This window comes from Stegostoma tigrinum, chromosome 2 (assembly GCF_030684315.1).
Source record: "Stegostoma tigrinum isolate sSteTig4 chromosome 2, sSteTig4.hap1, whole genome shotgun sequence".
NCBI lineage: Eukaryota > Metazoa > Chordata > Chondrichthyes > Orectolobiformes > Stegostomatidae > Stegostoma > Stegostoma tigrinum.
This window is the reverse complement of record NC_081355.1, coordinates 42578567-42603986: the sequence shown is the minus strand read 5'-3', so window position 1 is coordinate 42603986 and position 25420 is coordinate 42578567. Positions and strand designations below refer to the sequence as shown.

Below are 25420 nucleotides of genomic sequence, written 5' to 3'. Positions count from 1 at the left end.
AATGTTATTCTACTCCACTTGGTTCTCAACCCGTAATGCAATCCACAAACATATAGAATTGGACCCCACATACAGATCTACACAGAGCCATACCAGAATGACACCATTCACTATAATGGACCATTCAGTATAAATTCCAGGCGGGGTAGAATAACATCACCTCTTCAGTGGCTCCAATGATGTCACCTGCTTGGTGACGAAACGCCTGAACGAAAAAAGCCAGCTCGGCAAGCAAGTCAACAACCTCACCCATAACCCGAGCTACTGATCTTTGCCAAAATTTTAAACACCTACGGGCATGACATGCTAAAAATCACCTGACAATGGGAAACTTTTGCCAACCAACTAAGCTATCTACAAACAATTTCACTTTCTCCACGAATGCCTCAGGAACCAGGTACTGCCCTGCAGTACAAACCTCCACTCACTGACTCACAGGCATATAAAATAGCTAAATAGAACGGACACAGAATATTATGAGCAATGATTAATGATGCCCATAACTGACTCCACAGATATGAACAGGAAATTTTGCACCAAAAATTACAGTATCTAAACACTGTGGACTAGCAGTGGGCTACAACTCTAGAACAGGCCTTCAACTCTAGAACAGGCCATAACCATCAATCAACACAAAACCAAAACTAGGAAGAGACACAAGCTACAGGAGTAACTCACCAAACTGATCCACCACAAAGACAAGGACAACAACAAATTGGACATATGAATAAGAAACCTATCCAGCAGACAACCCACAGAAACTGAGAAAGCTATCCTATTACGCAGACTGAACTACAACTACAATGATGCAAACAAAACAGACTTCATGGCTGTCCTGGAGACAGCAGACTCATGGATGAAACACAACAAGCTATCTGACAAATTATAACCCCCACATTACACAGAAGGAACAAACAGGATAATCTGAACAGATCAGAGAAAAGCACTAGATAAACAAGACAGACAAGAACATCATAATCCTGATCAGAGATAATGGGAACTGCAGATGCTGAAGAATACGGGATAACAAAGTGTGGAGCTGGATGAACGCAGCAGGCCAAGCAACATCTTTGGAGCACAAAAGCTAACGTATCGGGCCTGGACCCTTCATCAGAAAAGGGGGATAGGGAGAGGATTCTGAAATAACTGGGGAAAGAGGGGGAGGCGGACCGAAGATGGATAGAGGCGAAGATAGGTGGAGAGGAGAGTATGGGTGGGGAGGTAGGGTGGGGATGGGTCAGTCCAGGGAAGACGGACAGGTCAAGGGGATGGGATGAGGTTAGTAGGTAGGAAATGGAGGTGCGGCTTGAGGTGGGAGGAGGGGATAGGTGAGATGAAGAACAGGTTTTGGAGGCAGGGATGAGCTGGGCTGGTTTTGGGATGCAGTGGTGGGGGGAGGGGAGATTTTGAAGCTGGTGAAATCCACATTGATACCATTGGGCTGCAGGGCTCCTAAGCGGAACATGAGTTGCTGTTCCTGCAACCTACAGGTGGCATCATTATGGCACTGCAGGAGGCCCAGGATGGACATGTCTGAGGAAGGGTATGGGGAGTTGAAATGGTTCGTGACTGGAGGTGCAGTTGTTTTATGCGAACTGAGCGAAGGTGTTCTGCAAAGCGGTCCCCAAGTCTCCGCTTGGTTTTCCCAATGTAGAGGAAGCCACAATCAGTACATCGGGTGCAGTATACCACATTGGCGGATGTGCACGTGAACATCTGCTTGATGTGGAAAGTCATCTTGGAGCCTAGGATGGAAATGAGGGAGGAGGTTCGCAATAAACAATTGCACCTCCCAGTCACGAACCATTTCAACTCCCCTTACCATTCCTTAAGACAACATGTCCATCTTGGGCCTCCTGCAGTGCCATAATGATGCCACCCGTAGGTTGCAGGAACAGCAACTCATTCTGCTTGGGAGCCCTGCAGCCCAATGGTATCAATGTGGATTTCACCAGCTTCAAAATCTCCCCTCCCCCCACTGCATCCCCAAACCAGCCCAGTTCATCCCCACCTCCCAAACTTGTTCTTCATCTCACCTATCCCCTCCTCCCACCTCAAGCCACACCTCCATGTCCTACCTACATAACCTCATCCCACCCCCTTGACCTGTCTGTCCTCCCCGGACTGACCTATCCCCACCCTACCTCCCCACCCATACTCTCCTCTCCACCTATCTTCACCTCTATCCATCTTCAGTCCGCCTCCCCCTCTCTCCCCAGTTATTTCAGAATCCTCTCCTCATCCCCCTGGGCTGAATTCCCTACAGTGTGGAAACAGACACTTCAGCTCAACAAGTCCACACTACCCCTTGAAGCATCCCACCCAGACCCATCCCCCTAAACACTATGGGCAATTTAGCAATTTAGCATGGCCGATCCACCTAGTCTGCACATCTTTGGACTATGGGAGGAAACTGGAGAACCCAGAGGAAATCCATGCAAACAGAGGGGGAATGTGCAAACTCCACACAGACAGTCGCCGGAGGCTGGAATCGAACCCAGGTCCCTGGTGCTGTGAGGCTGCAGTGCTAACCACTGAGCCACCATGCTGCCTTATCTGCAGGGCAGATAGGACTACATGAGAATGAAATCCGAAAGCACAAACACCCCCCCACTTCTATGGACTTCCTAAAATACACAAACCAGACATCAGATCCATTGTTTCCCTACCAGGCACTCACTTCATACAAACTGGCCAAGGGCATACAACAGAGATTGAAACACCTAAATCAACAGATCATCCCATTTCATCCATTCAATCCAAGACTTCTTTGATAATCTCAAGGACATAAAAATCAGCAACATCGAGATTATGGTATCTTTTGACATCACAGCTTTATTCACATCAATAGACATCCCACTTGCCAAAGAAACGGTGGCTACATTACTAGAAAAACCAGCAAAGCCGACCAGCAGCTCCATCAGCAGTGCCAACATACTTAAACTACTCGACCTCTGCCTCACCATACACTTTATCTTTAATGGTAAATTATACAAACAGATCAACGGTACATTAATGGGGCCACCCATCTCAGGACTCATTGAAGAAGCAGTCATGCAAAGACAAGGACACACCACCCTCCGCCGCATTCAACCTAAACTGTCATTATCTGCCATTATTAAATGCTATAAATATAAAGAGACCCACCACCTCAAAGCATATTTGCAGGGACTAAATTCACAAGGGAAGAAGAAAACAATCATCTTCCATTTCTGGATGTTAAAATTGAGCATATGACCAAGGGGCGTTCCAAACCTCAGTACACAAAAAAAACAACTCATACTGATCAAGTCATCAAATTCCACAGCAACCACCCCAACATCCACAAAGAAAGCTGCTTTAGGACACTATTCAAATGGGCCAGGACACAATGCAACACTCCGGAACCACGCAGAGAAAAGAAAGAGCACCTATACAAATGGATATGGTAAACGGATAACAGTTATTGTAAATGGCTATAAACAGATATTGCCACAACTTCAACTGCAGATGCCTACTAAACAGTCAACAACAGGAGGACACAGTATGCCCGAATACACTAACCACACTGCCCTACATCAAGAACATATCGGAACTGACAACAAGACTCCTAGGACCCACTAGCATCATGGTAGCCCACAGCCAGTCTATGAAAAACACTTGCGAGGATCAAAGACCCTATTCCCACAACATGCAGAGCCAACATGGTTTACAAAATAACATGCAATGACTGCAACAAACATTACTTCAGACAGAAAGGAAACTAGCCATCAGAATACATGAACATCAACTAACAGCAAAGCAGCATGATGAACTGTCCTTAATATCAGTACACTCAGCCAATGAAGGCCATCAATTTAACTGGGATAAAGTAAGCATAGTAAGCCCAAGCCAAACAGACACATATGGGAATTCCTAGAGGCATGGTTCACCATATAATGCAATCAACACACATTTAGAATTGGACCTCATATACAAACCCATGCAGATCAAAACTAGAAATGATGCTACTCACCACAACAAACCAGACAGTATAAATTCCAAGCAGTGTAGAATAACATCACTTTGTTGGAGGCTCCACTGATGATGTCACCTAGCATGGTGCCAAAACATCTGAATGAAAACAAGCCAGCTCAGTGAGCAAATCAATAACCTCACCCACAATACAAGTTACAGATCATTGTCAAAACATTAAAAATGCTTATGTTATTCATAAAGTCCATTTAGGAACTATTAGGCAATTTAGAAGTTCATTGAAAGTTTTAATTTTACTGCATTGTGAATCCAGTGATCATCAAGCTGATGTAGTTTGACTGGCTTAGCCCTTAGCTGTATCCATTAGCTGTTTCTATATTTAAATACAACCTGCATTGATGGCAATCCTGAAGCATGCACATGCACAGTCAGGCTGAAGTAATTTCCAGATAATAAAATTGGCTAAAATACGTACAGACTTCAACTACTAACGACATAGAACCCCTACAGTGTGGAACAGGTCCTTCAGCCCAAAAGGTCCACACTGAATCTCAGTGCATCCCACCCAGATCCAAACCCCTAATCTACACCTCCCTAAACACTATGGGCAATTATTTTTAGCATGGCCATTCCACCTGATCTGCACATCTTTGGACTGTGGGAGGAAACCCACACAGACACAGGGAGAATGTGCAAACTCCACACAGACAGTTACCTAAGGCTGGAATCAAGCCCAGGTCCCTGGCACTAGGAGGCGGAGGCGGAGGCGGAGGCGGAGGCGGAGGCGGCAGCGGCACTAACCACTGTGCCTTCCTCATTGATTCTTGAAGCCATACACATTCAGAGCCTATTTAAATGGCAATTGAACACATTGCAGCTGAGGTTGTTTCTGTGTTTGAGGACTTAATTGTGCTCAGGCAAAGCTTGTGGATGCACCTGTGGTGAGATGCTAGAGGAATTTGGAGGTTTTTGCTCATCACAGAAAAGCAGAAAATCAGTTTGTTTGGTGCAGGAAGGGAGGTAGTTATTTATCTGTTATTTATAACCATTGCAGCTAAACAAAATCTCTGTTACTTTCAGCTTTGGAAAGAAAGATTTCCATGCGACAAAGCAGAGAGGAGCTAATAAAACGAGGAGTACTGAAAGAAATGTTTGAGAAAGGTAAGTCTTTTAGAAAGGGTAAGAGGAACAAGATGAGTGAAACTTATACCAGTTATCATCCATATGTACTTTTTTCCAGGATTCAACTACAACTTCAAAGTATAATATTTTAAACAGTAAATACTAATCAGTATTATTAGAAGCATTATGACCCTTTTTGCAAGTTTTCCCATGTCATTCAAGCAAGCATATCCAGAACTGATCCTTCTAATGGCTTGCCCTCTTTTGGTAATATTACCAAACATGTGCACTGAGTTTCTAAGAGAGCACAGCTGCAAAGCTAACCAATCTATGGAACAGTTATTTATGATAATTTTTATTTATTTTGAAGTTATATTGACTTCAGTACTGAAGCTGCAATGTGATACAGATAGTGACCGCAGCACAGTGATGACTATTGGTTTTTCAGTAAAAATTTAAAGCCACACCTCAATCAGAAGAATTAGAATGAGTGCAGTGTGGCCCAACCTCATCTGAAGAATGGTGTTTCTTATGTTCTTCTAAATAATTACCATGTATTCTATAATAATTACTGTGTATTACTATGCATACTATGTACCTATGCAAGGCAGCATGGTGGCTTAGTGGTTAGCACTGCCTCACGACACCAAAGACCCGTGTTCAATTCTAGCCATGGGTGACTGTCGGTCTGGCTTTTGCACATTCTCCCAATGTCTGTGCGGGTGTCCTCCTCCTGCTCAGGTTTCCTCCCACAGTCCAAAGATGTGCAGGCTAGGTGGATTGGCCGTGCTAAATTGCCCATAGCATCCAGGGATGTGTAGGCGAGGTGGATCAGCCATGGGAAATGCAGGGTTACAGAGATAAGGTGGGGGTGTGGGTTTGGCTGGAATGCTCTTCAGAGGGTAGCTGAATGGTCTGCACGCACTCTCTAGGGATTCTATTCTATGTGTAATTCTGTACAAATATTCATACGAGCATTTAAATGTTATTATTTTCAATGTAAGAATTACTTAAACTTGGATCACTCTGACAGTAATTCATCATAGATATGATCAAAAACAGTATTATTCCATTTCCAATGTAATAATAAAGGTATTTTGAACAGCCAGGATATGTTTCCTCAAATGGGTGGATTCCATGCTCTTCTATAGTGCACCATGGAAATTCCAGTGTGCATTGTATAACATTGAATATCCACTACGATTGTAGAAACAACCTGATTTAGAATTAGAGTCTTAGAGCACAGAGACAGGCCCTTCAACCTAAATTGGTCCATGCCAACCAAAATGTCCATCCACACTAACCCCGTTTCCCTGCACTGGCCCATATCCTTCCAAACCTTTCCATGTATTTGTCCAAATGCCTTTTAAATGTTGTTAATGTACCCGCCTGAGCCACTTCCACTAGCTCATTCCACACGCACACCACCATAGAACATAGAACATAGAACATAGAACAGTACAGCACAGAACAGGCCCTTCAGCCCACAATGTTGTGCCGACCATTGATCCTCATGTATGCACCCTCAAATTTCTGTGACCATATACATGTCCAGCAGTCTCTTAAATGACCCCAATGACCTTGCTTCCACAACTGCTGCTGGCAACGCATTCCATGCTCTCACAACTCTCTGTGTAAAAAATTTGTGCCTCAAGTTCCCATATACTCTTTCCGCTCCTACCTTAAATTGATGTCCTCCAGTCCTCGACTCTCCAACCCTGGGAAAAAGACTGTGCATTCACCCTATTCACACCTCTCATGATCTTATATACTCTTTTTCTGTATGGACTGTAGGAGATTGAGGATCCCCCTCAGTTTCTATATTCTATTGAAAAATGTCCTAGCTTGTCTAACCTCTTCCTATAACTCAGTCCCTTGAGTCAAGGCATCATCCTTGTAAATTTCTTTGGCACTCTTTCCAGTTTAATACCATCCTTCTGATAGCAAGGTGAACAAAACTGAACATAATACTCCTAATGCTGCCTCACCAGCATCCTATACAACTGTCACATAACTTCCTAACTTCTGTACTCAATACAGCTCTATACTGATGGAGGCCAGTGTGCCAAAGTCTTCTTCACTACCCTCTCCCGTGTAACTTCACTTTCAAAGAACCGTGCACCTGAACTCCAACGTCCCTACACTCCTTAAGAACCTACCATTCACTGTGAAACTCCTACCTTGAGTTGACTTTCAAAATGCAACATCTCACACTTATCTATATTAAACTCCATTTGCCATTTCTCAGCCCACTTCCCCAGCTGATCAAGATCCTGCTGCAATTTCGAATAACCTTCATTATTGTCCACGATATCATCTATTGTAGTGTCATCTGCAAACTTAGTGATTATGCCTTATGCATTCTCATCCAAGTCATTGATATAGACAGCAATGGGCCCAATACAGATCCTTGAGGCACAACATCCATCACAGGCCTCCAGTCCAACAAGCATCCTTCCACCCTTATTTTCTGCTTCTTACAACCAAGCCTATTGTGTATCCAATTTGCCATCACTCCCGTGCTATCTAATCTTCCACAGCAGCTTACCTAGCGGGAGCTTGGAGCAGGAGCCTGTCGGGAAGCCGGTGAGTCACTGTTTTTGAATCTTTAAAAAGCTTACCTCGTGAATAGGCGGAGGTACGCTGAGCAGGAGCTGACACGGGACTGGGGAGTGAGTGAGGTGATATATTTATGTGGTTGCGTTACCCGAAACACCACCCGGGTAGTGTCTCCCACCCATCCTCCTCCTCTAACCAAAAAAAAATGTTCTGTGTGCCTGATTGGTAAGGTAACAAGTTTATTTTTTATTCTTTATTTTTTAAGTCTTGAGAATTTAGAATAATGGGAACGGAGGTCAGGGCAGTTGAGTGTTCCTCCTGCAGAATGTGGGAGGTAAGGGTCACCACGAGTGTCCCTGCTGACTACATCTGTGGGAAGTGCACCCAACTCCAGCTCCTTGAAAACCGCGTTAGGGAATTGGAGCTGGAGCTGGATGAACTTCGGATCATTCGGGAGGCAGAGGGGGTTATTGAGAGGAGTTACAGGGAGGTAGTCACTCCTCAAGTACAGGAAAAGGCAGATGGGTTACGGTCAGGGGACAGAAAGGGAACCGGCAGGCAGTGCAGGGATCCCCTGTGGCCATTCCTCTCAACAATAAGTATACCGTTTTGGATACTGTTGGGGGGGATGACTTACCAGGGGAAAGCAGTGGGGCACAGGTCTCTGGCACAGAGTCTGTCCCTGCTGCTCAGAAGGGAAGGGGGAAGAGGAGCAGAGCAGTAGTCATTGGGACTCCATAGTTAGGAGGACAGATAGGAGGTTCTATGGGGACGAGAGAGACTCATGGTTAGTGTGTTGCCTCCCAGGTGCCAGGGGGCGTGATGTCTCTGATCATGTTTTTGGGATCCTTAAGGGGGAGAGGGAGCAGCCCCAAGTCGTGGTCCACATTGGCAGTAATGACATAGGTCGGAGGAGAAATGGGGATTTAAGGCAGAAATTCAGGGAGCTAGAATGGAAGCTGAGAGCTAGGACGAACAGAGTTGTTGTCTCTGGTTTGTTGCCCGTGCCACGTGCTAGTGAGGCGAGGAATAGGGAGAGAGATGAGTTGAACACGTGGCTACAGGGATGGTGCAGGAGGGAGGGTTTTGGATTCTTGGATAATTGGGGCTCTTTGTGGGGTAGGTGGGACCTCTACAAGCAAGATGGTCTTCACCTGAACCAGAGGGGTACCGATATCCTGGGGGCGAAATTTGCTAAGGCTATTCGGGTGGGTTCAAACTAATTCAGCAGGGGGATGGGCACCAAAATTGTAGTTCAACTAGAGAAAAAGTTGACAGTAGGAAGGTCCGAAATAAAGTTTCAGGGAAGCAAGATGGCACCGGCAAGCAAGAAGTTGGTTTGAAGTGTGTCTACTTCAATGCCAGGAGCGTCCGGAATAAGGTGGGTGAACTTGCAGCATGGGTTAGTACCTGGGACTTCGATGTTGTGGCCATTTCGGAGACATGGATAGAACAGGGACAGGAATGGTTGTTGCAGGTTCCGAGATTTAGATGTTTCAGTAAGAACAGAGAAGATGGTAAAAGGGGCGGAGGTGTGGCATTGTTGGTCAAGGACAGTATTACAGTTGCAGAAATGATGTTTGGGGACTCGTCAACTGAGGTAGTATGGGCTGAGGTTAGAAACAGGAAAGGAGAGGTCACCCTGTTGGGAGTTTTCTATAGGCCTCCGAATAGTCCCAGATATGTAGACGAAAGGATAGCAAAGATGATTCTCGATAGGAGTGAGAGAGACAGGGTAGTTGTCATGGGGGACTTCAACTTTCCAAATATTGACTAGGAACATTATAGTTTGAGTACTGTAGATGGGTCAGTTTTTGTCCAGTGTGTGCAGGAGGGCTTCCTGACACAGTATGTAGATAGGCCAACAAGGGGCGAAGCCACATTCGATCTGGTACTGGGTAATGAGCCTGGCCAGGTGTTAGATTTGGAAGTAGGTGAGAACTTTGGTGATAGCGATCACAATTCTGTTATGTTTACTTTAGTGATGGAAAGGGATAGGTGTATACCACTGGGCAAGAGTTATAGCTGGGGGAAAGGCAAGTACGATGAGATTAGGCAAGATTTAGGGAGCATAGAATGGGGAAGGAAACTGCAGGGGATGGGCACATCAGAAATGTGGAGCTTATTCAAGGAAAAGCTCCTCTGTGTCCTAGATAAGTATATACCTGTCAGGCAGGAGGAAGTTGTAGAGTGCGGGAGCTGTAGTTTACAAAGAAAGTGGAATCTCTGCTCAAGAGGAAGAAGAAATCTTATGTTAGGATGAGATGTGAAGGCTCAATTAGGGCACTTGAGGGCTACGAGGTAACCAGGAAAGACCTAAAGAGAGAGGTCAGAAGAGCCAGGAGGAGACATGAGAATTTGTTGGCGGATAGGATCAGGGTAAATCCTAAGGCTTTCTATAGGTATTTAAGGAATAAAAGAATGACGAGAGTAAGATTCGGGCCAATCAAGGATAGTAGTGGTAAGTTATGTGTGGAGTCAGATGGGATAAGGGAAGCACTAAATGAATATTTTTCAACAGTATTCACTCGAGAAAACGATAATGTTGTTGAGGAGAATACTGAGATACAAGCTACTAGACTAGGTGGGATTGAGGCTCACAAGGAAGAGGTATCAGAAATCCTTCAGAGGGTGAAGATAGATGAGTCCCCTGGGCCGGATGGGATTTATCCTCGGATCCTCTGGGAAGCCAGGGAGGAGATTGCCGAGCCTTTGGCATTGATCTTTAACTCATCATTGTCTACAGGAATAGTGCCAGATGACTAGAGGATAGCAAATGTGGTTCCCCTGTTCAAGAAGGGGAGTAGAGACAACCCTGGTAATTACCTCAGTTGTTGGAAAAGGTTATAAGGGATAGGATTTATAATCATCTAGAAAAGAATAAATTGATTGGGGATAGTCAGCACAGTTTTGTGAAGGGAAGGTCGTGCCTCTCAAACCTTATTGAGTTCTTTGAGAAGGTGACCAAACAGGTAGATGAGAGTAAGCCGGTTGATGTGGTGTATATGAATTTCAGCAAGGCGTTCGATAAGGTTCCCCACGGTAGGCTATTGTACAAAATGCGGAGGAACGGAATTATGGGAGATATAGCAGTTTGGATTGGAAATTGGCTTGCTGAAAGAAGACAGAGGGTGGTAGTTGATGGGAAATGTTCATCCTGGAGACCTGTTACTAGTGGTGTACCGCAAGGGTCGGTGTTGGGTCCACTGCTGTTTGTCATTTATGTAAATGACCTGGATGAGGGCATAGAAGGATGGGTTAGTAAATTTTCAGATGACACTAAGGTCGGTGGAATTGTGGATAGTGACGAAGGATGCTGTAGGTTACAGAGAGACATAGATAAGCTGCAGAGCTGGGCCGAGAGTTGGCAAATGGAGTTTAATGCGGACAAGTGTGAGGTGATGCACTTTGGTAGGAGTAACCGGAAGGCAAAGTACAGGACTAATGGAAAGATTCTTGGTAGTGTAGATGAGCAGAGAGATCTCGGTGTCCATGTACACAGATCCTTGAAAGTTGCCACCGAGGTTGACGGGGTTGTTAAGAAGGCCCTACAGTGTTTTAGCTTTTATTAATAGAGGGATCGAGTTCCAGAACCAAGAGGTTATGGTGAAGCTGTACAAAGCTCTGGTGCGGCTGCACTTGGAATATTGTGTACAGTTCTGGTAAGAAGGATGTGGAAGCTTTGGAAAGGGTGCAGAGGAGATTTACTAGGATGTTGCCTGATATTAGAGGGAAGGTCTTATGAGGAAAGGCTGAGGGACTTGAGGCTGTTTTCATTAGTGAGAAGAAGGTTGAGAGGTGACTTAATTGAAACATATAAAATAATCAGAGGGTTAGATAGGGTGGATAGCGAGAGCCCTTTTCCTAGGATGGTGACGACGAGCACGAGGGGGCATAGCTTTAAATTGAGGGGTGAGAGATGTAGGACAGATGTCAGAGATAGTTTCTTTACTCGGAGAGTAGTAAGGGAATGGAACACTTCGCCTGCAACGGTAGTAGATTTGCCAACTTTAGGTACATTTAAGTCGTCATTGGATGAGCATATGGATGTACATGGAATAGTGTAGGTTAGATGGGCTTGAGATCGGTATGACAGGTCGGCACAACATCGAGGGCTGAAGGGCCTGTACTGTGCTGTAATGTTCTATGTTCTATTTTCTATGTGGGATCTTATCAAAGACCTTACTGAAATCCATATAGACGACATCACCCTTCCTGGTCACTTCATCAGAGAACTCTGACAGATTTGTGAGGCATGATCTCCTATGCACGAAGCTCTGCTGACAACTCCTAAACAAACCCAGTCTTTCTAAATGCATGTATCTCTTGTCCTCCCAAACCTTCCCAAGTAACTTACCTACCTTAGATATTAAGCTTATAATTCCTCAGCTTTTCTTTTCAGCACCTCTTGAATAAGGGCACAGCATTCTCTACCGTCCTGTCTTCCTCGTCTTCACCTGTGGCTAACGAAGATGCACATACATCAGCCAGGGCTGCTGCAATGTATTCTCTAGCCTCGTGCAAGGTTCTTGGATATATCTGATCAGAACCATGAGATTTATCTACCTCATACATTCAAATACTTCCCGCACCTCCTGTACTGTGATATAGACTGTCTCCAGTATATTGCCACTGACTTCCCCAAGTTCCCAAGTCTTCATGCCTTTCTCCTTGGTAAAATCAGAGGAGACATATTTATTGAGGACCTTGTCCATCTCCTGCAGTTCCACACATACATGTCCACTTTGGTCCTTGAGGTGTCCTGTTCCCTCTCTAGTTATTCTTTTTCCTTCGATGTACTTAAAGAATCTCTTTGGAGTCACCCTAATGTTCTCAGCCAAAGCTATCTCATGCCCCCTTTTCGCCCCCCGATTTCCTTCTTCAGCAAACTCCTGTATCCCCTATATACCTCCAGGGATCTCCTTGATCCGAGCTGCCTGTACCTGAGCCCTGCCTCCTTTTTTTCTGGTCAAAGCCTGAATATCTCGTTTCATCTTTGGGTCCCTTACTCCTGGCAACCTTGCTCCTCCCCTCACAGGAACATATAGACCTTGAACTCTACCAATCACACTTTTAAAAGCCTCCCAATTGCCAGACGTCCCTTTGCCTGCCAACAAATTGCTCCAATCAACCCCTGCAAACTCCTGTCTAATCCCAACAAAATTCACCTACCCCAATTTAGAACTTGAACCCATGGACCAGTTTTGTCCTTCTCTATAACTATTTTAAAATTAATAGAATTATGGCCACTGGTCCAAAAGTGCTCCTCCACCTCAGTCAGCTCAGTCACATGTCCTGCTCTATTTGCCAAGAGCATGACTGAGCCAGTTTTTATCCATCTTGCAAGCTCACCTCTGATCCCATTGGACTTTACCTTCTGTATCAGCCTGCCATGAGGGACCTTGTCAAATGCCTTACTGAAGTCCATGTAGACAACGTCCATGTAGACAACATCCACTGCCCTACCCTCATTGATCATTTTCGTCACTTCCTCAAAAAACTCAACCGAATTAGTGAGACGTGACCTTCCCTTCACAAAACCATGTTGTCTCTCGCTAAAATGCCCATTTATTTCCAAGTGGAGGTAAATCCTATCTCAAAGAATTCTCTCCAATAGTTTCATTACCAATGATGTAAAGCTCACTGGCCTGTAATTTGCTGGATTATCCTTGCCACCCTTCTTAAACAAAGGAGCAACATTGACTATTCTCCAATCCTCTGGGACCTCCCCTGTAGCCAGTGAGGATACAAAGATTTCCATCAAGGCCCCAGCAATTTGTTTCCTCGCCTCTCTCAGTAATCTGGGGTATATCCCGTGAGGGCCTGGGGACTTGTCTACTTTAATGTTTTTCAAGATCCCCAATACCTCCTCTCTTTTGATCTCGACAAGACCCAAACTATCTACACATCTAATCATATACCAAGTCCTTCTCAATGGTGAATACTGACGCAAAGTACTCATTTACTGCCTCACCCATTTCCTCTGGCTCCACACATAAATTCCCTTGCCTGTCCTCTCCCTGGTTACCCTCTTGCTCTTTATATATGTATAAAAAGCCTTGGGATTTTCCTTAATCCTGTTGGCCAATAACTTTTCATGACCCCTTTTAGCTGTCCTGACTCTTTGCTTAAGTTTCTTTCGACTTTCCTTGTCTTCCACCCTTGCTTCGTGTGTTCCCAGCCTCCTAGCCTTGATAAATGCTTCCTTTTTCTTTTTGATAAGGCCCACAATATCTCTCATTATCTAAGGTTCCCTACTTATCCTTCACCCTTACAGGAATGTACCAATCCTGAGTTCCCAGCAACTTACACTTGAAAGCCTCACACATACCAGATATTGATTTGGCCTCAAATTTCTGCCTCCAGTCTACTTTCTTTAGTTCCTGCATAATATTGTTGCAATTAGCCTTCCCCCAATTTAGCACTTTCACCTGACAACTGCACTTATCCATCAGTATCCTAAAGCTTACTGAATTGTGATCACTGTTCCCAAGCTGCTCTCCCAATTGAGATGTCGACCAGGCTCATTCCCCAATATAAGGTCCAGTTTGGCCCCTTTCCAAGTTGAACTATTTACATACTGTTTCAAGAAGCACTCCTGGATGCTCCTTACAAACTCTGCCCCATCTGTGCCCCAAGCGCTAATGAGTCCCAGTCAATATATGGGAAGGTACAATCACCTACAATAACAATCCTGTTACTTTTACAACTTGCCAAAATCCGCCTATATATCTGTTCATCTATCTCCAGCTGGCTGTCGGGAGGCCTATAGTAAACCCCAAACATTGTGATTGCACCTTTCCTGCTCCTGAGCTCCACCAATATTGTCTCACTGTATGAGCCATCTGAGGTGTCCTCCCACAGTACAACTGTGATATTCCCCTTAACAAGTAGTGCAACTCCCTCACTCCTTTTGCATATCCCTGTATTGTACCTGAAACACTTCTCTCATGAACCATTAAGCTGCCAATCCTGCCCCTCCCTTAATCAAATCTCTGTAATAGCAACAACATCATAGTTATAAGTACTAATTCAAGCTCTAAGCTCATTTGCCTTACCTGTTACACTTCTTGCATTGAAACAGACACACTTCAGTCAACCAGACCCACTTTGATCAGTAACCACTCTGCCTGCTCTTCCTCTGAATCTTATTGCCCTATTTTCTAGTTCCTTTTCAGTCAATTCGCCTTTGCTTTGGATCCCAAACCCTTGCCAAGCCAATTTAATTTGTCCTGAGTGACACCAGCAGAACTCCCAGCCAGAATATTTGTGTCCTTCCAGTTTAGATGCAACCTGTCCTCTTGTTCAGGTCCCACCTGCCGTAGAAGAGATCCCAATGGCCCATCTATCTGAAACACTTCCTATACACTGTCTGTTTAGTCACGTGTTGAGGAATATGCTGTTTAAGGAAACTTGCCTGAACATATTTAACAACTTCCACCCCATCTAAGCCCTTAACATTCTGGATTATGATCACTGTCTATGTTAGAAAATTAAAATCTCCCATTGTGGCAACGGTATTTCTCCTGCAAGCCTTTGCAATCTCCCTGCATATTTGTTTCTCTAATTCCTGTTGACTATTTGGAGGCCAATAGTACAGCCCCAATAATGTCACAATCCATTTCTTATTTCTTGGATCCATCCACAAAGCCTCACTGGATGATCCCTTAGTTATTTTTGACTACTGCTGTGATAATACCCTTCATCAAAATTGCAACTCCTCTCCCCTCTTTGCTCTACCTCTGTCCCACCTAAAGCATGTTTACCCTGGCACACCCAACTGCCAGTCCTGTCCCTTAGCCATGTTTCTCTAATGGCCATAATATCCCAGCCCCACATACCTATCCACACCCTGAGCTCATTGGCCTTACCTGTCAACCCTTTTACATTGAATTGGATGCAATTTAATTCAACAGGCATTCCTCACTCCCTGCCCTGTTCCAGCCTGACCTGCCTCTTGAACTTAGAATCTCCTAGTTCACAGAACTGACTCTGAGGTGCTGGTCACAGCCAGTGAACTTGGCATAAGTAAATAAAGGGTGGCTTGGTGATGGGATTGCAGACTCTGTGCAGTTATTTCAAATACAAAATTGGCTTAGTGGCAGGAGACAGAAAGTGAGGAGGATTGTTTTCTGGAGTGGAAGCCATGAGTCGTGGTATTGAATAGGAATCGGTGCTGCTTTTTGTCATTTGTGTATATGATTTAGATGAGAATATAGAAGGCATGTTTAGTAAGTTTGTGGATGGCACTGAACTCGGTGGTATAGTAGACAATGAAGAAGGTTATCTAAGGTTACAAAGAGACCTTGAACAGTTGGGTCAATGGGCTGAAGAGTGGCAGATGGATTTTAATTTGGATAAATGCAAGCTACTTCATTTTGGTAAAACAAAGGCAGGACTTGTAGCAGAGCCCTCCGCAATGTTGTAAAACAGAGAACTAAAGGTTCAAATACATAGTTTTTTTACTTTTGCGTCATATATGGATAGGGTGATTAAGAAGGCACTTAGCAGACTTGTTTTCTTGAGTATAGGCCCTTCAGTATAGGACTTGGGACGCGATGTTGAGGTTGTATTGTATGTTGGTGAGGCCTCTTCTGGATTACTGTGTCCAGTTCTGATCTCCCTGATCTAGAAAGGATATTGTTGAGCCGGAGAGTGTTCAGAAGAGATTAACCAGGATGTTGCTGGAAATGGAGGGTTTGAGTGTAAGGAGGTTGATGTGTGATGTTTACAGAAGTTTACAAAATCATGAGAGGTATAGGTGAGGTGAATGAGACATCTTTTCTCTAGGATGGGGGACTTCAAGACTAGGGGACATATTTTTCAGGAGAGAGGACAAATAATTAAAAAAGACTTGTGGAGCAATTTTTTTACATAGAGAGTGGTTCCTATTTGGAATGAGCTTCCAGAGAAAGTGGTAGATGCAGAGACAGTTACTGCTCTTAAAAGACATTTAGATAAGTACATGAATAAAAAATATTTGGAAGGTTATGGGTAAAGTGCAGGGAATAGTTTCGTTAGGGATTATGGTTGGCATGGACTGGATGGACTGAAGTATCTGTTTCCAAGCTGTATGACTCTATCTTTCCTATAGAATTCCTATAGAATTGTATGCAACATTCTAAATGTTGCCTACCAAGTCCTGTACATCCACAAAATGATATCCCAATTCCTGTACTCAGTGTTCTGACCAATGAAGGCAAGCGTGCCAAACGCCTTCTTCGCTGCCTTGTCTACCTATAACTCTACTTCCACGGAACCACGCACCTGCACCGCTCGGTCTCTTTGTTCAGCAACATTACTCAGGGCCTTACCATTAACTGTATAACTCCTACCACAGTTTGCCTTATTAAAATGCAGCAACTCAGTTACATTTCATCTGCCATTCCTCAGCCCATTGACCCACTTGGACGTACTTGGCAAAGTACGGCTGAATTATTTCAGAATGTAATGACCAAGTTAGATATAGGAGACCCAGAAAACACAATCTATTTAGATTTCCAGAAGGCCTTTGATAAGATGCTTCACAGGAGGCTGCTAACCCAGTTGAGAACCCTTGTAATTTGGTGTAAGATACTGGCATGGATATAGGATTAGCTGAGTAGCAGAACAAGCTCTTTGGAGGGTCGATGCAGACTCTATTGGCCAAATGTCCTCTATCTGCATTGGAAGGATTCTGTGAAAATAGAACTGTTGGCTTAAATGTAGAGGAAATGTTCTAGATCTAATTGCTGCGGCAGAGATAGGAGATGGATTCTTCAAGTATTGTAAAGTTTTTAAAAGTGTGGATTCGTTAGTCGGTGACCTTGGAAATTCCTCTAACAGTTGGACAGCTTATGAATTGTTGCTAGAGAACTTCCTATTGGCTCTTCAACCTTGGGAGCCTGCCTACTTAACTAGATACTGAATGTTGTCTTTAGACATAAATTGACTTGGCACTGAGAACAGTATCGAGGGTGTACTTCCAACACCAGTTGAAAAGACTGAAAGAATGGAAACAGAGGCATTGACGCTAAAGATCAACAAAGATCATAAAGTATGCCCAAGGAGCTGTGTGGTCTAGTGCTGCACACATTTCTTATATTCTTTTTACTTAAGTCGTGATCACCCTAGTATATTCTCTTCGTGTCTGCTTGCTGTGCTCCTTTGCCTGGCCATGTGCTCCAGTGCAGTCGTGTCCCAGTAGTTGCTTCATGACTTGTGGAATTTCATTGATGAGAGTGTGCAGATGGCCTCTGAATGCAAACTTATACAGATCTGGGAATTAAAACCGAGCTTGAGATGATTCCATCTTGATGTGAGCAGTGTGACAGTACTGTGCCTTTAAGAGCGATTTGCTCTGGACTCTTTCTTTTGCAAAGAGATGTTGCCAGTAGTGTAGGAATGTCTGCTTCAGAAGCAGTGGGTAAACAGCTTTGAGCACCTTGAATTTTTCTTTTAATTAGACAAAAGAAACGTGAGTGGGTAGAGTCAGACTCATACAGACCCTGGGTTTAAGTTTTGCTTTCAGTTGAAGTTGGGGTATAAAGCTGATAGATACATCTCTCTGTTTCCAGCAGCAAAAAGCTCGAGTTCTCTCTCTGCTTTTAGCTTGTTTCTTTCAGTGTCCCTTTCTCCTGAACTGGAGATAGCTTCTGAGATAAATCTGTTTTGCCATTATCAAGGGCATGTCTATGGGATGCTGCTGTATTGGAACAGTTGATGATCATGATTAACAGTTAAAATATGTGTTATCTTATTAAGTATTTTAACAGAGTTAAAGTTATGACAATGAGATAGCAAGAGCTGCAGATGCTGGAATCAAGAGTTAACAAATTGTGTACCTGGCGGAGCACAGCAGGCCAGGCAGCATCAGAAGAAGAGGAAAGATTACATTTCGAGTCCGGACTCTTCTTTTTCTGACTCTGTGTGTGTGTGTGTGTGTGTGTGTGTGTGTGTGTGTGTGTGTGTGTGTGTGTGTGTGTGTGTGTGTGTGTGTGTGTAAGGGTATGTGTGTGTGTGTAAGGGTATGTGTGCAAAAGAGAGAGAATGTGTGTGTGGTGTGTGAGAGACCTGAAACATCAGCTTTCCTGTTCCTCTGATGTTGGCCTGCAGTGTTACTCCAGCTCCACACTTTGTTACCTCTAAAGTTATGACAGTTCTTTTTTTTTGTATGTATTTTAGCTGCATTGTAAGAATATTGTGTTTTACTTAAAGCATAGCAGTGGACCAATCAAATCACATCTGAACACAGCATCGTACACTTGCCTTTAAATAAAAGCTACCTTCTTGATATATTTTGAGGGGGTTTGGTCAGGTCCGTGTCAGCCACAACAGCCTGGGCAGACTGCCACTTAACAGTAAAGTCACTGTAGTAGTAGTGGCAGAGTTAAATTTGTCATCCTGCAATATGGCAACAGCTTTTGCTTCATGGAGTCATTGCCAGTCTTGTGGGATGTATTGCAGAAATCAGGATATCCTAAGATCTGTACGTCACAGGATCACAGAATTGTTATGGCTCAGAAGGAGGTCATTTGGCTAATCGTGCTGACACATCAAACAAGTTTCATTGCCTAGTGCCAATCTCCTGCTTTACCCCATACCCTGCACACTATTTCTATCTAAGGAATTATCCAATTATCTCTTGATGCTTCCATTGAACCTGCCTCCACCACATTTACGCGTAGTGCATTCCATACCCTAATTATTTGCCATGCAAAAAACATTTCTGTCACATTGCCAATGCTTCTTCTGCGCTTTGCTTTAAACCTTTGTTCCTCATTCTTCTTTCCTTTACAAGCAGAAAAGCTTCTCCCTATCTACTGTGTCCAGCCACACATGATTTTGACGCTTGTGATTTTGAAAACTTCTAATCTCAGACATCTTCTCCCTAAGGAGAACAGTCCCAACTTGTTCAGTTGCCATTTGTAGACAATATTGTGCCTCTGCCTAGCAATGCAGACACACAAATCAGTTGGTTTTCTGTAATGATGTATTCTCTTGCTTTAAATAAACAGAGTAAATCTCTGATGAGTGATTCATTACAACACCGCTATCATTGACATAAAGAGGAGGCAGTGGTCTAGTCGTAATGTCACTGGACCAACATTCCAGAATCCAGGGCCAATGTTTGGGGGGGGGGGTGCATGGATTTGAATCCCACCATGGTGGATGGTGACATTTGAATTCAGTAAAATCTGGAATAAAAAGCTGGTCCAATGGTCACTATGTAACTGCAACAATGGTCACTATTGTTGCTTGTTGTAAAAACCTATCTGGTTCTCTAATGCCCCTTAGGGAAGGAAATCTGCCATCTTTACCTGGTATGGCTTGCAAGTGACGCCAGACCCAATTGATTGATGTGGTTGACTCTTAACTGCCCTCTGGGCAATTGGACAAAAACATGGCATCCATAACTCATGAATAGTGTTTTTAAATAATTGATCGAGAGTGACCTGGTTATATTGGCTATTTGAGGGAATGATTGTAGTATTAGGGACAATTGCATATAATAGGGAAGGGTCTGGTAGACTGGGAGAGGGAAATGACTGACCTTGGAGGAGTGGTCAAGGAACATCGCAGTGACTCCAGTCTCAAACTGGGAAGAATACAGTGCTAGCAAGTGCATAAGCACCTCAATTATGAGTTATTCTGGTGGTGAAACATCTTACTGTAAAAGGGCTCAAGCAAATTGCAGTGAGGTTGACAGGTTATTGGGGAAACAGCGATTTTGAAACAATGGGGCAGATGAAGACTTCAGGAATCTGATTTTTAAACTCTTGTCTGAACACATTCATCCTGGCCACCATTGTCATGGATCATAGGGACAGTTTGCAATGTAATGCAATTCAATGCAATGCACTTTTAGTTTTGACAAGGTGTCACATAAATTGGGAGGAGCAAGTAGCTTTTTTTTGAAGGGGTCTGAGTTCTTGGCTGAAATGTGGTGCAGGAAAATTGAAGGACTACTCCAAACAACAATGATTATTCAGTGTTAAGCGTCTGTCTTCAATTCCCGCCTAAGCAGAATTCCTCTTACCATTCAGGCACTTTTTCTGGTTTATTTGAGTAGGATTCATCTCTTTTATTGTGCTGGCTTGGGTTTGAATTTCAGTCAGGAAATAACTCTTTAACGGAGCTTGTGACTCAGCGTTTATGTCTTTGCCTCTTGGGGCCAGATGCGCCAGGTTCAAGTCCGACCTGCTACGACTCTTCAGAACTGAACAAAGTTTTGGAATGCACACCTCACTGATGATCATTGATCTCCAAGAAATTCTCAGACAGCATGGTGGCTCTTGGCCTGTTCCTTTTTCATTTGCAGGCTGTACAGCAGCCAGTGGTAGTTGCTGCAATTGCAGCCAAGAAGAAATAAAGCACTGCTTGTTCTTCACAGGGTCATTGCAGAACAGACCATATTACTCTTGCAGAGAAGGTTCTAAAGCCTGAAACAGGAACCACTCAAATGTTACAATGCAGTATACCCCAGAGCGAGTGCATGTCCTGCATCATCGTGGTGTGCTGTGCCTTCATTAACTCCAAAGTGAGGGTGTGTGTGGAGGTAGCAGGTGTCAATAGTTGGCAGACAGGGAGATGCAGGAGTGAGAGGAGATCTCTGAGGAGAAAAGTGAGGGTGTGAATCTTCAGATGTGCTATGCTGATTGTCAAAGAGAAAAAAAAGAACAAAAGGAAAGAAAGTTCCATTGAGAAAAAGACAGCATTATAGCAACCCACTTCCAGGATATAAGGATGATAGGGCTACCCAGAGACATCTTCTGAACATGTTATATATGTTTTCTTTATCAACTGCATCGGTGAGTTCAATATTTCTCATGATTGAAACAGTTTTTTATTTGCTATATCTGTAGAAATAAATAGTGACTTTCCATTTTAGCTCTGGTTCTGATCCCGTCTCCTCTTCAAAAAAGAAAGCTGTGATACATCAAGCACTTCTGCAGCCACACATCCCTGGATGTTTGTGCGAAAATGATCTTTGTGTCAAAGACATATGAGTCACATTAGGAAATCAAATACAAAAATGTTGTCCCACATCCTGAGATTGCTCATTGTGCACTTTACACGCTCGCTATCCCTGTAGTTCTCCAGGATGCAATGATTGTTTACTGTGCCCTTGCAATACCTGAGCAGCCTTACTGGCAAAGCTTCCCTTACCATAGATTTGAGGTTTTGAACTGTTGCCTCCCATTGGTTAGTAAATTATGAGAAATTGATGTGTAATTTAGCTATTGCCAACCATATATTATTACATTTTTGGCATAATTTTGAGAATCCCAGATATTGGAAAGACTTTTCCCTTCTAGAGCACATGACAGATTTGCCACTGCTCACATCAGATGCATGTGCTAAGTGCAGCAACTTTTTAATTAGTGTTTTGGATTCAAATGAATGATCATATATTAGTAATATACTATTAGTGAAAGTCTTATCACATACTTTTAAAGTTATTGGCTCTGGTCTCACTAATTATGGTAGCCACTGTTGTCTTTTGAATGAGGTCAGCCAGGTCAGTAAAATATGGGCTCTCTGATTGAAGCTGTTAACTTGGTACAGTCCAGGACCTAGGGTCCTGGCTGACAGATATAAACAGGAGTGTCAGGCATTCTGCTCAGTATAGGAGCTTGCTCAGCGTCATGTACTATGCACGTGTGAGTAAAGGGTGACTTGGTGATTGGATACTAGCCTTCATGGAATTAGCTGAACCTCCAACACCGTCTTTCAGATTGGAGGCAGTTCCAGAGTTTTTACCAAGCATCATTTCCAAAGTAAAGATGATGTGTGAGTTTGGAGGGTGGTGTTCCAAGACATCTGCTCCCCTCCCTTTAAAAGATCAAATGAATTCTTAGTGAGACATTTGACATAAATCGAGACTCTGAAATTTTAGATTGAACACTTGAGTGCATTTTTCTGGTTCCTTTAGAAAAAGACACGTGTGATGGCGGTGACAGGAAATGAGACTTCAACCTCAAACTTTGAATATAACATGCAGAAAAACAGTCTGATGTTTTCACTTTGTTACATTTTCCGAATGGCAGCTGACATGGAAGACAGATTTTAGACTTGGATGCACAAATGTGACAATTAGTTGGCTACTTGAAAGCATAAAACTGCCTTCTTATTCTTTTTATTTTTAAATTCAGACTGAAATGGGAAAAGAACTGTTTTAAAGTTGTTGATTGCTAAAGTACTACTGCATGATTTTGGAATTAAGTACCCTGGTACCAATTGTAAGTTCTGTTTAGGTTACACAATTACAGGTCTCAGCAGTTGGAGTAAAAACTACTTTAAACCTGAAGAAAGCCAGTTTATTTTTCCTTCAGTTTCTTGTAAGCTGTGACTTTTACAAATGAGAGCCACTCATCCCAGGTGAAGAAAGACTGGAAAGCTATATTCTGATCAGCACAAGAACCATCTCTGCAGATCTTGTGAACAGAAACCACAATACCGTTTTCTCATTTTTCCCTCCATCAGTAACACCTATTTTTTATTCCTGTCTGTGTGTGTCTGTGTGTATGTGTGTCTATAGGGAGTGTTTAAAAGGAGGTTAGAGTTTTAACTGGTAGAGTTCTATGTCAATGCTTCATAATTGTTTATCTGTAGCTGCCAGTCTACAACTTGTAATAAATAGTAATTCTTATTAAGTACAGAAACCTGTTCCATACTTTCTGTCGACGTGATGTGAAAAGGCCGTGTCTTCGGATACCCCTAAAAGGTTCCCATTGTGCATGCAGACTTTGGGAGGTACTTCGGGAAATATGAAAAAAATGGTGTCCAGATATGCATAACATGTAAGAGTGAACAGGACTTATTTATGTCATTAGCTGTTATGCTTTATGTTGCACCTGCATACTGAGTGTGACTTTATGGTGTCAACTGATATTCTCATCTGAAAGTCAGATAAATTGGGGAATTCTGCATAAGTTTTACTTTTTTTTAAACTTCTGTGATAACTTAAGGAAAATTTGGGGTTCATTTCCAGCACATTACTCCAGGGAGAGATAACAAAAGCCATTCAAGAGGTTTTCTAAATTTTACTAACACTGTACAAAAACTATGGGTAATCACAGACTTGCTTGTTAAAAGATGGCGGCAAGTGAGTAGAAGCTCTGCCATGGCTCTAATCAGCAGTCTTGGGGAAAGTTAACCTAGTGTGTCAGGGAAAGTGGAACAGCAAGGACAGTAGCAAACAAAATTAAGTATGGAGTATAAAGTGGCAGCACTATGGGTTATTCTGCAGAATGTCATTGAGACTGTGTTATTCAAGTAGAGTAAATGGCTGGGGGAATGGCATAAAAGCCCTCCTAAATAGAATGGCCACTTTGCACAGGTCTCATTCATCCAGTCCTCAGGCATCCCTTGAGGAAGAGGAGCACCAGGGAGGGAGGCTTAAACACAGACAGTGGGAGATCAGCAGCCAATAAAATGGGAAATAAAATGGAGATACAGTGGAAGTGAGCAGAGGGGCATGCAAACAGGCTCCTGAGTCCAGAAAAGGCTAAACTCCAGATAAGAACAACAATCCAAAGTTTGGCATCATGCAATTGTCCAGGCAGAGGTACATACAAGTAATGTACCTCCTCAGGAAGGCCATCATTGAATGGTCATTCTAGAATATGTGTTGATCCCCATGGGAAATAGTAGCTCCTCATTTGAGTTATGCTGGAGATCACCATTATACCTAAGTTTTACATTCAATTAATTTTATCCATCTGAGATTGGTGTGCAATGCAGGTATCCCAGAATGCTGTTTGGGAGGGAGTTCCAGGATTTTGATCCAGCGTCATGGAAAGAATGGAAGTGTCAAAATGGCTAATGACTTGGAGGGGAACATATAGGTGTTGGTGTTCCCATGTATCTGCTGCCCATGTTGTCCAGGTGGTCCTAGTTGTGGGTTTGGAAGTTGCTGTTTAAAGAGCCTTCGTGAATTTTATGAAGTGCATTTTGTAGATGGTAATCACTGCTGCTAATGCCTGTTGGTGATGGAGAAGGTTAATGTGGATGTGGTGCCAATCAAGCAGGCTGCAATGTCCTGGATGGTGTCAAACTTCCTAAGAATTGTTGTATTGCATTCACCCATCACTGTCCTGACTTATAACATTAGATAGTAGACAGGCTTTGAGGAGTCAGAAGGTGAATTACTTGCGGTAGGATTCCTGATCAGTGGTAACTCTCTGGGATGTTGATAGTAAGAAAATTCAGTGATGGTAATGCAATGGAATGTCAGGCAATGATAGTTAAATTCTCTCATCGTGATGATGGTCATTGTCTGACATTTATGTGGCATGAATGCAACTTTTTGTCAGCCCATGACTGGAAATTGTCATTTCGGCACGTACTCTTTTAGAAAATGAGGAGTATTGCGCAGTGCTGATCATTGTGCAATTTGAATACCGTCATTGGAAGTGGTTAAATTTTTAATTCAGTAAAAATCTGAAATAAATGGCTCGCCAAATGGCAACCAATCACTATCAAACCCACCTGGCTCATTAACGCCCCTTAGACAGCCACAGCAATGTAGTTGATTCTTCGTGGACTCTTTGTTCAACTGGGTGATAAATGCTGGGCTAGACAGTAACACCAATATCCCAGGATTGAATAAAATAAAATAATCCTCCCATTTTCTAAAGCATACTTGTTTACCTTCCAGCTTCGTTGGAATGTTTTAAGAGCAGAGTAAAGCTAGAGGCATCTCAGCCTCTCGCATCTTGTTACTGTTTTCTTAGGCTCATGGACAAGTTGATGACATGCAAGTCTGTGCACGACTCTGGAATCCATAGATTCATCTGTTGGA

At 43.3% G+C, this 25420-nt stretch overlaps 1 protein-coding gene across 10 annotated transcripts in view; it reads left to right on the top strand.

The window, feature by feature from the left end:
* The window catches only part of phactr1 (phosphatase and actin regulator 1), a 537086-nt gene that overhangs the window by 408801 nt on the left and 102865 nt on the right, over positions 1 to 25420 (top strand). For 9 of the 10 annotated variants that reach the window (XM_059653742.1, XM_059653702.1, XM_059653707.1 and 6 more), the window contains one exon: positions 5035 to 5115. The exons of the other annotated variant lie outside the window; for it this stretch is intronic. In XM_059653742.1, coding sequence (XP_059509725.1) covers positions 5035 to 5115 — 81 coding nt within the window. The remainder of the gene's footprint in view (positions 1 to 5034; positions 5116 to 25420) is intronic. 10 annotated transcript variants of the gene reach the window in all.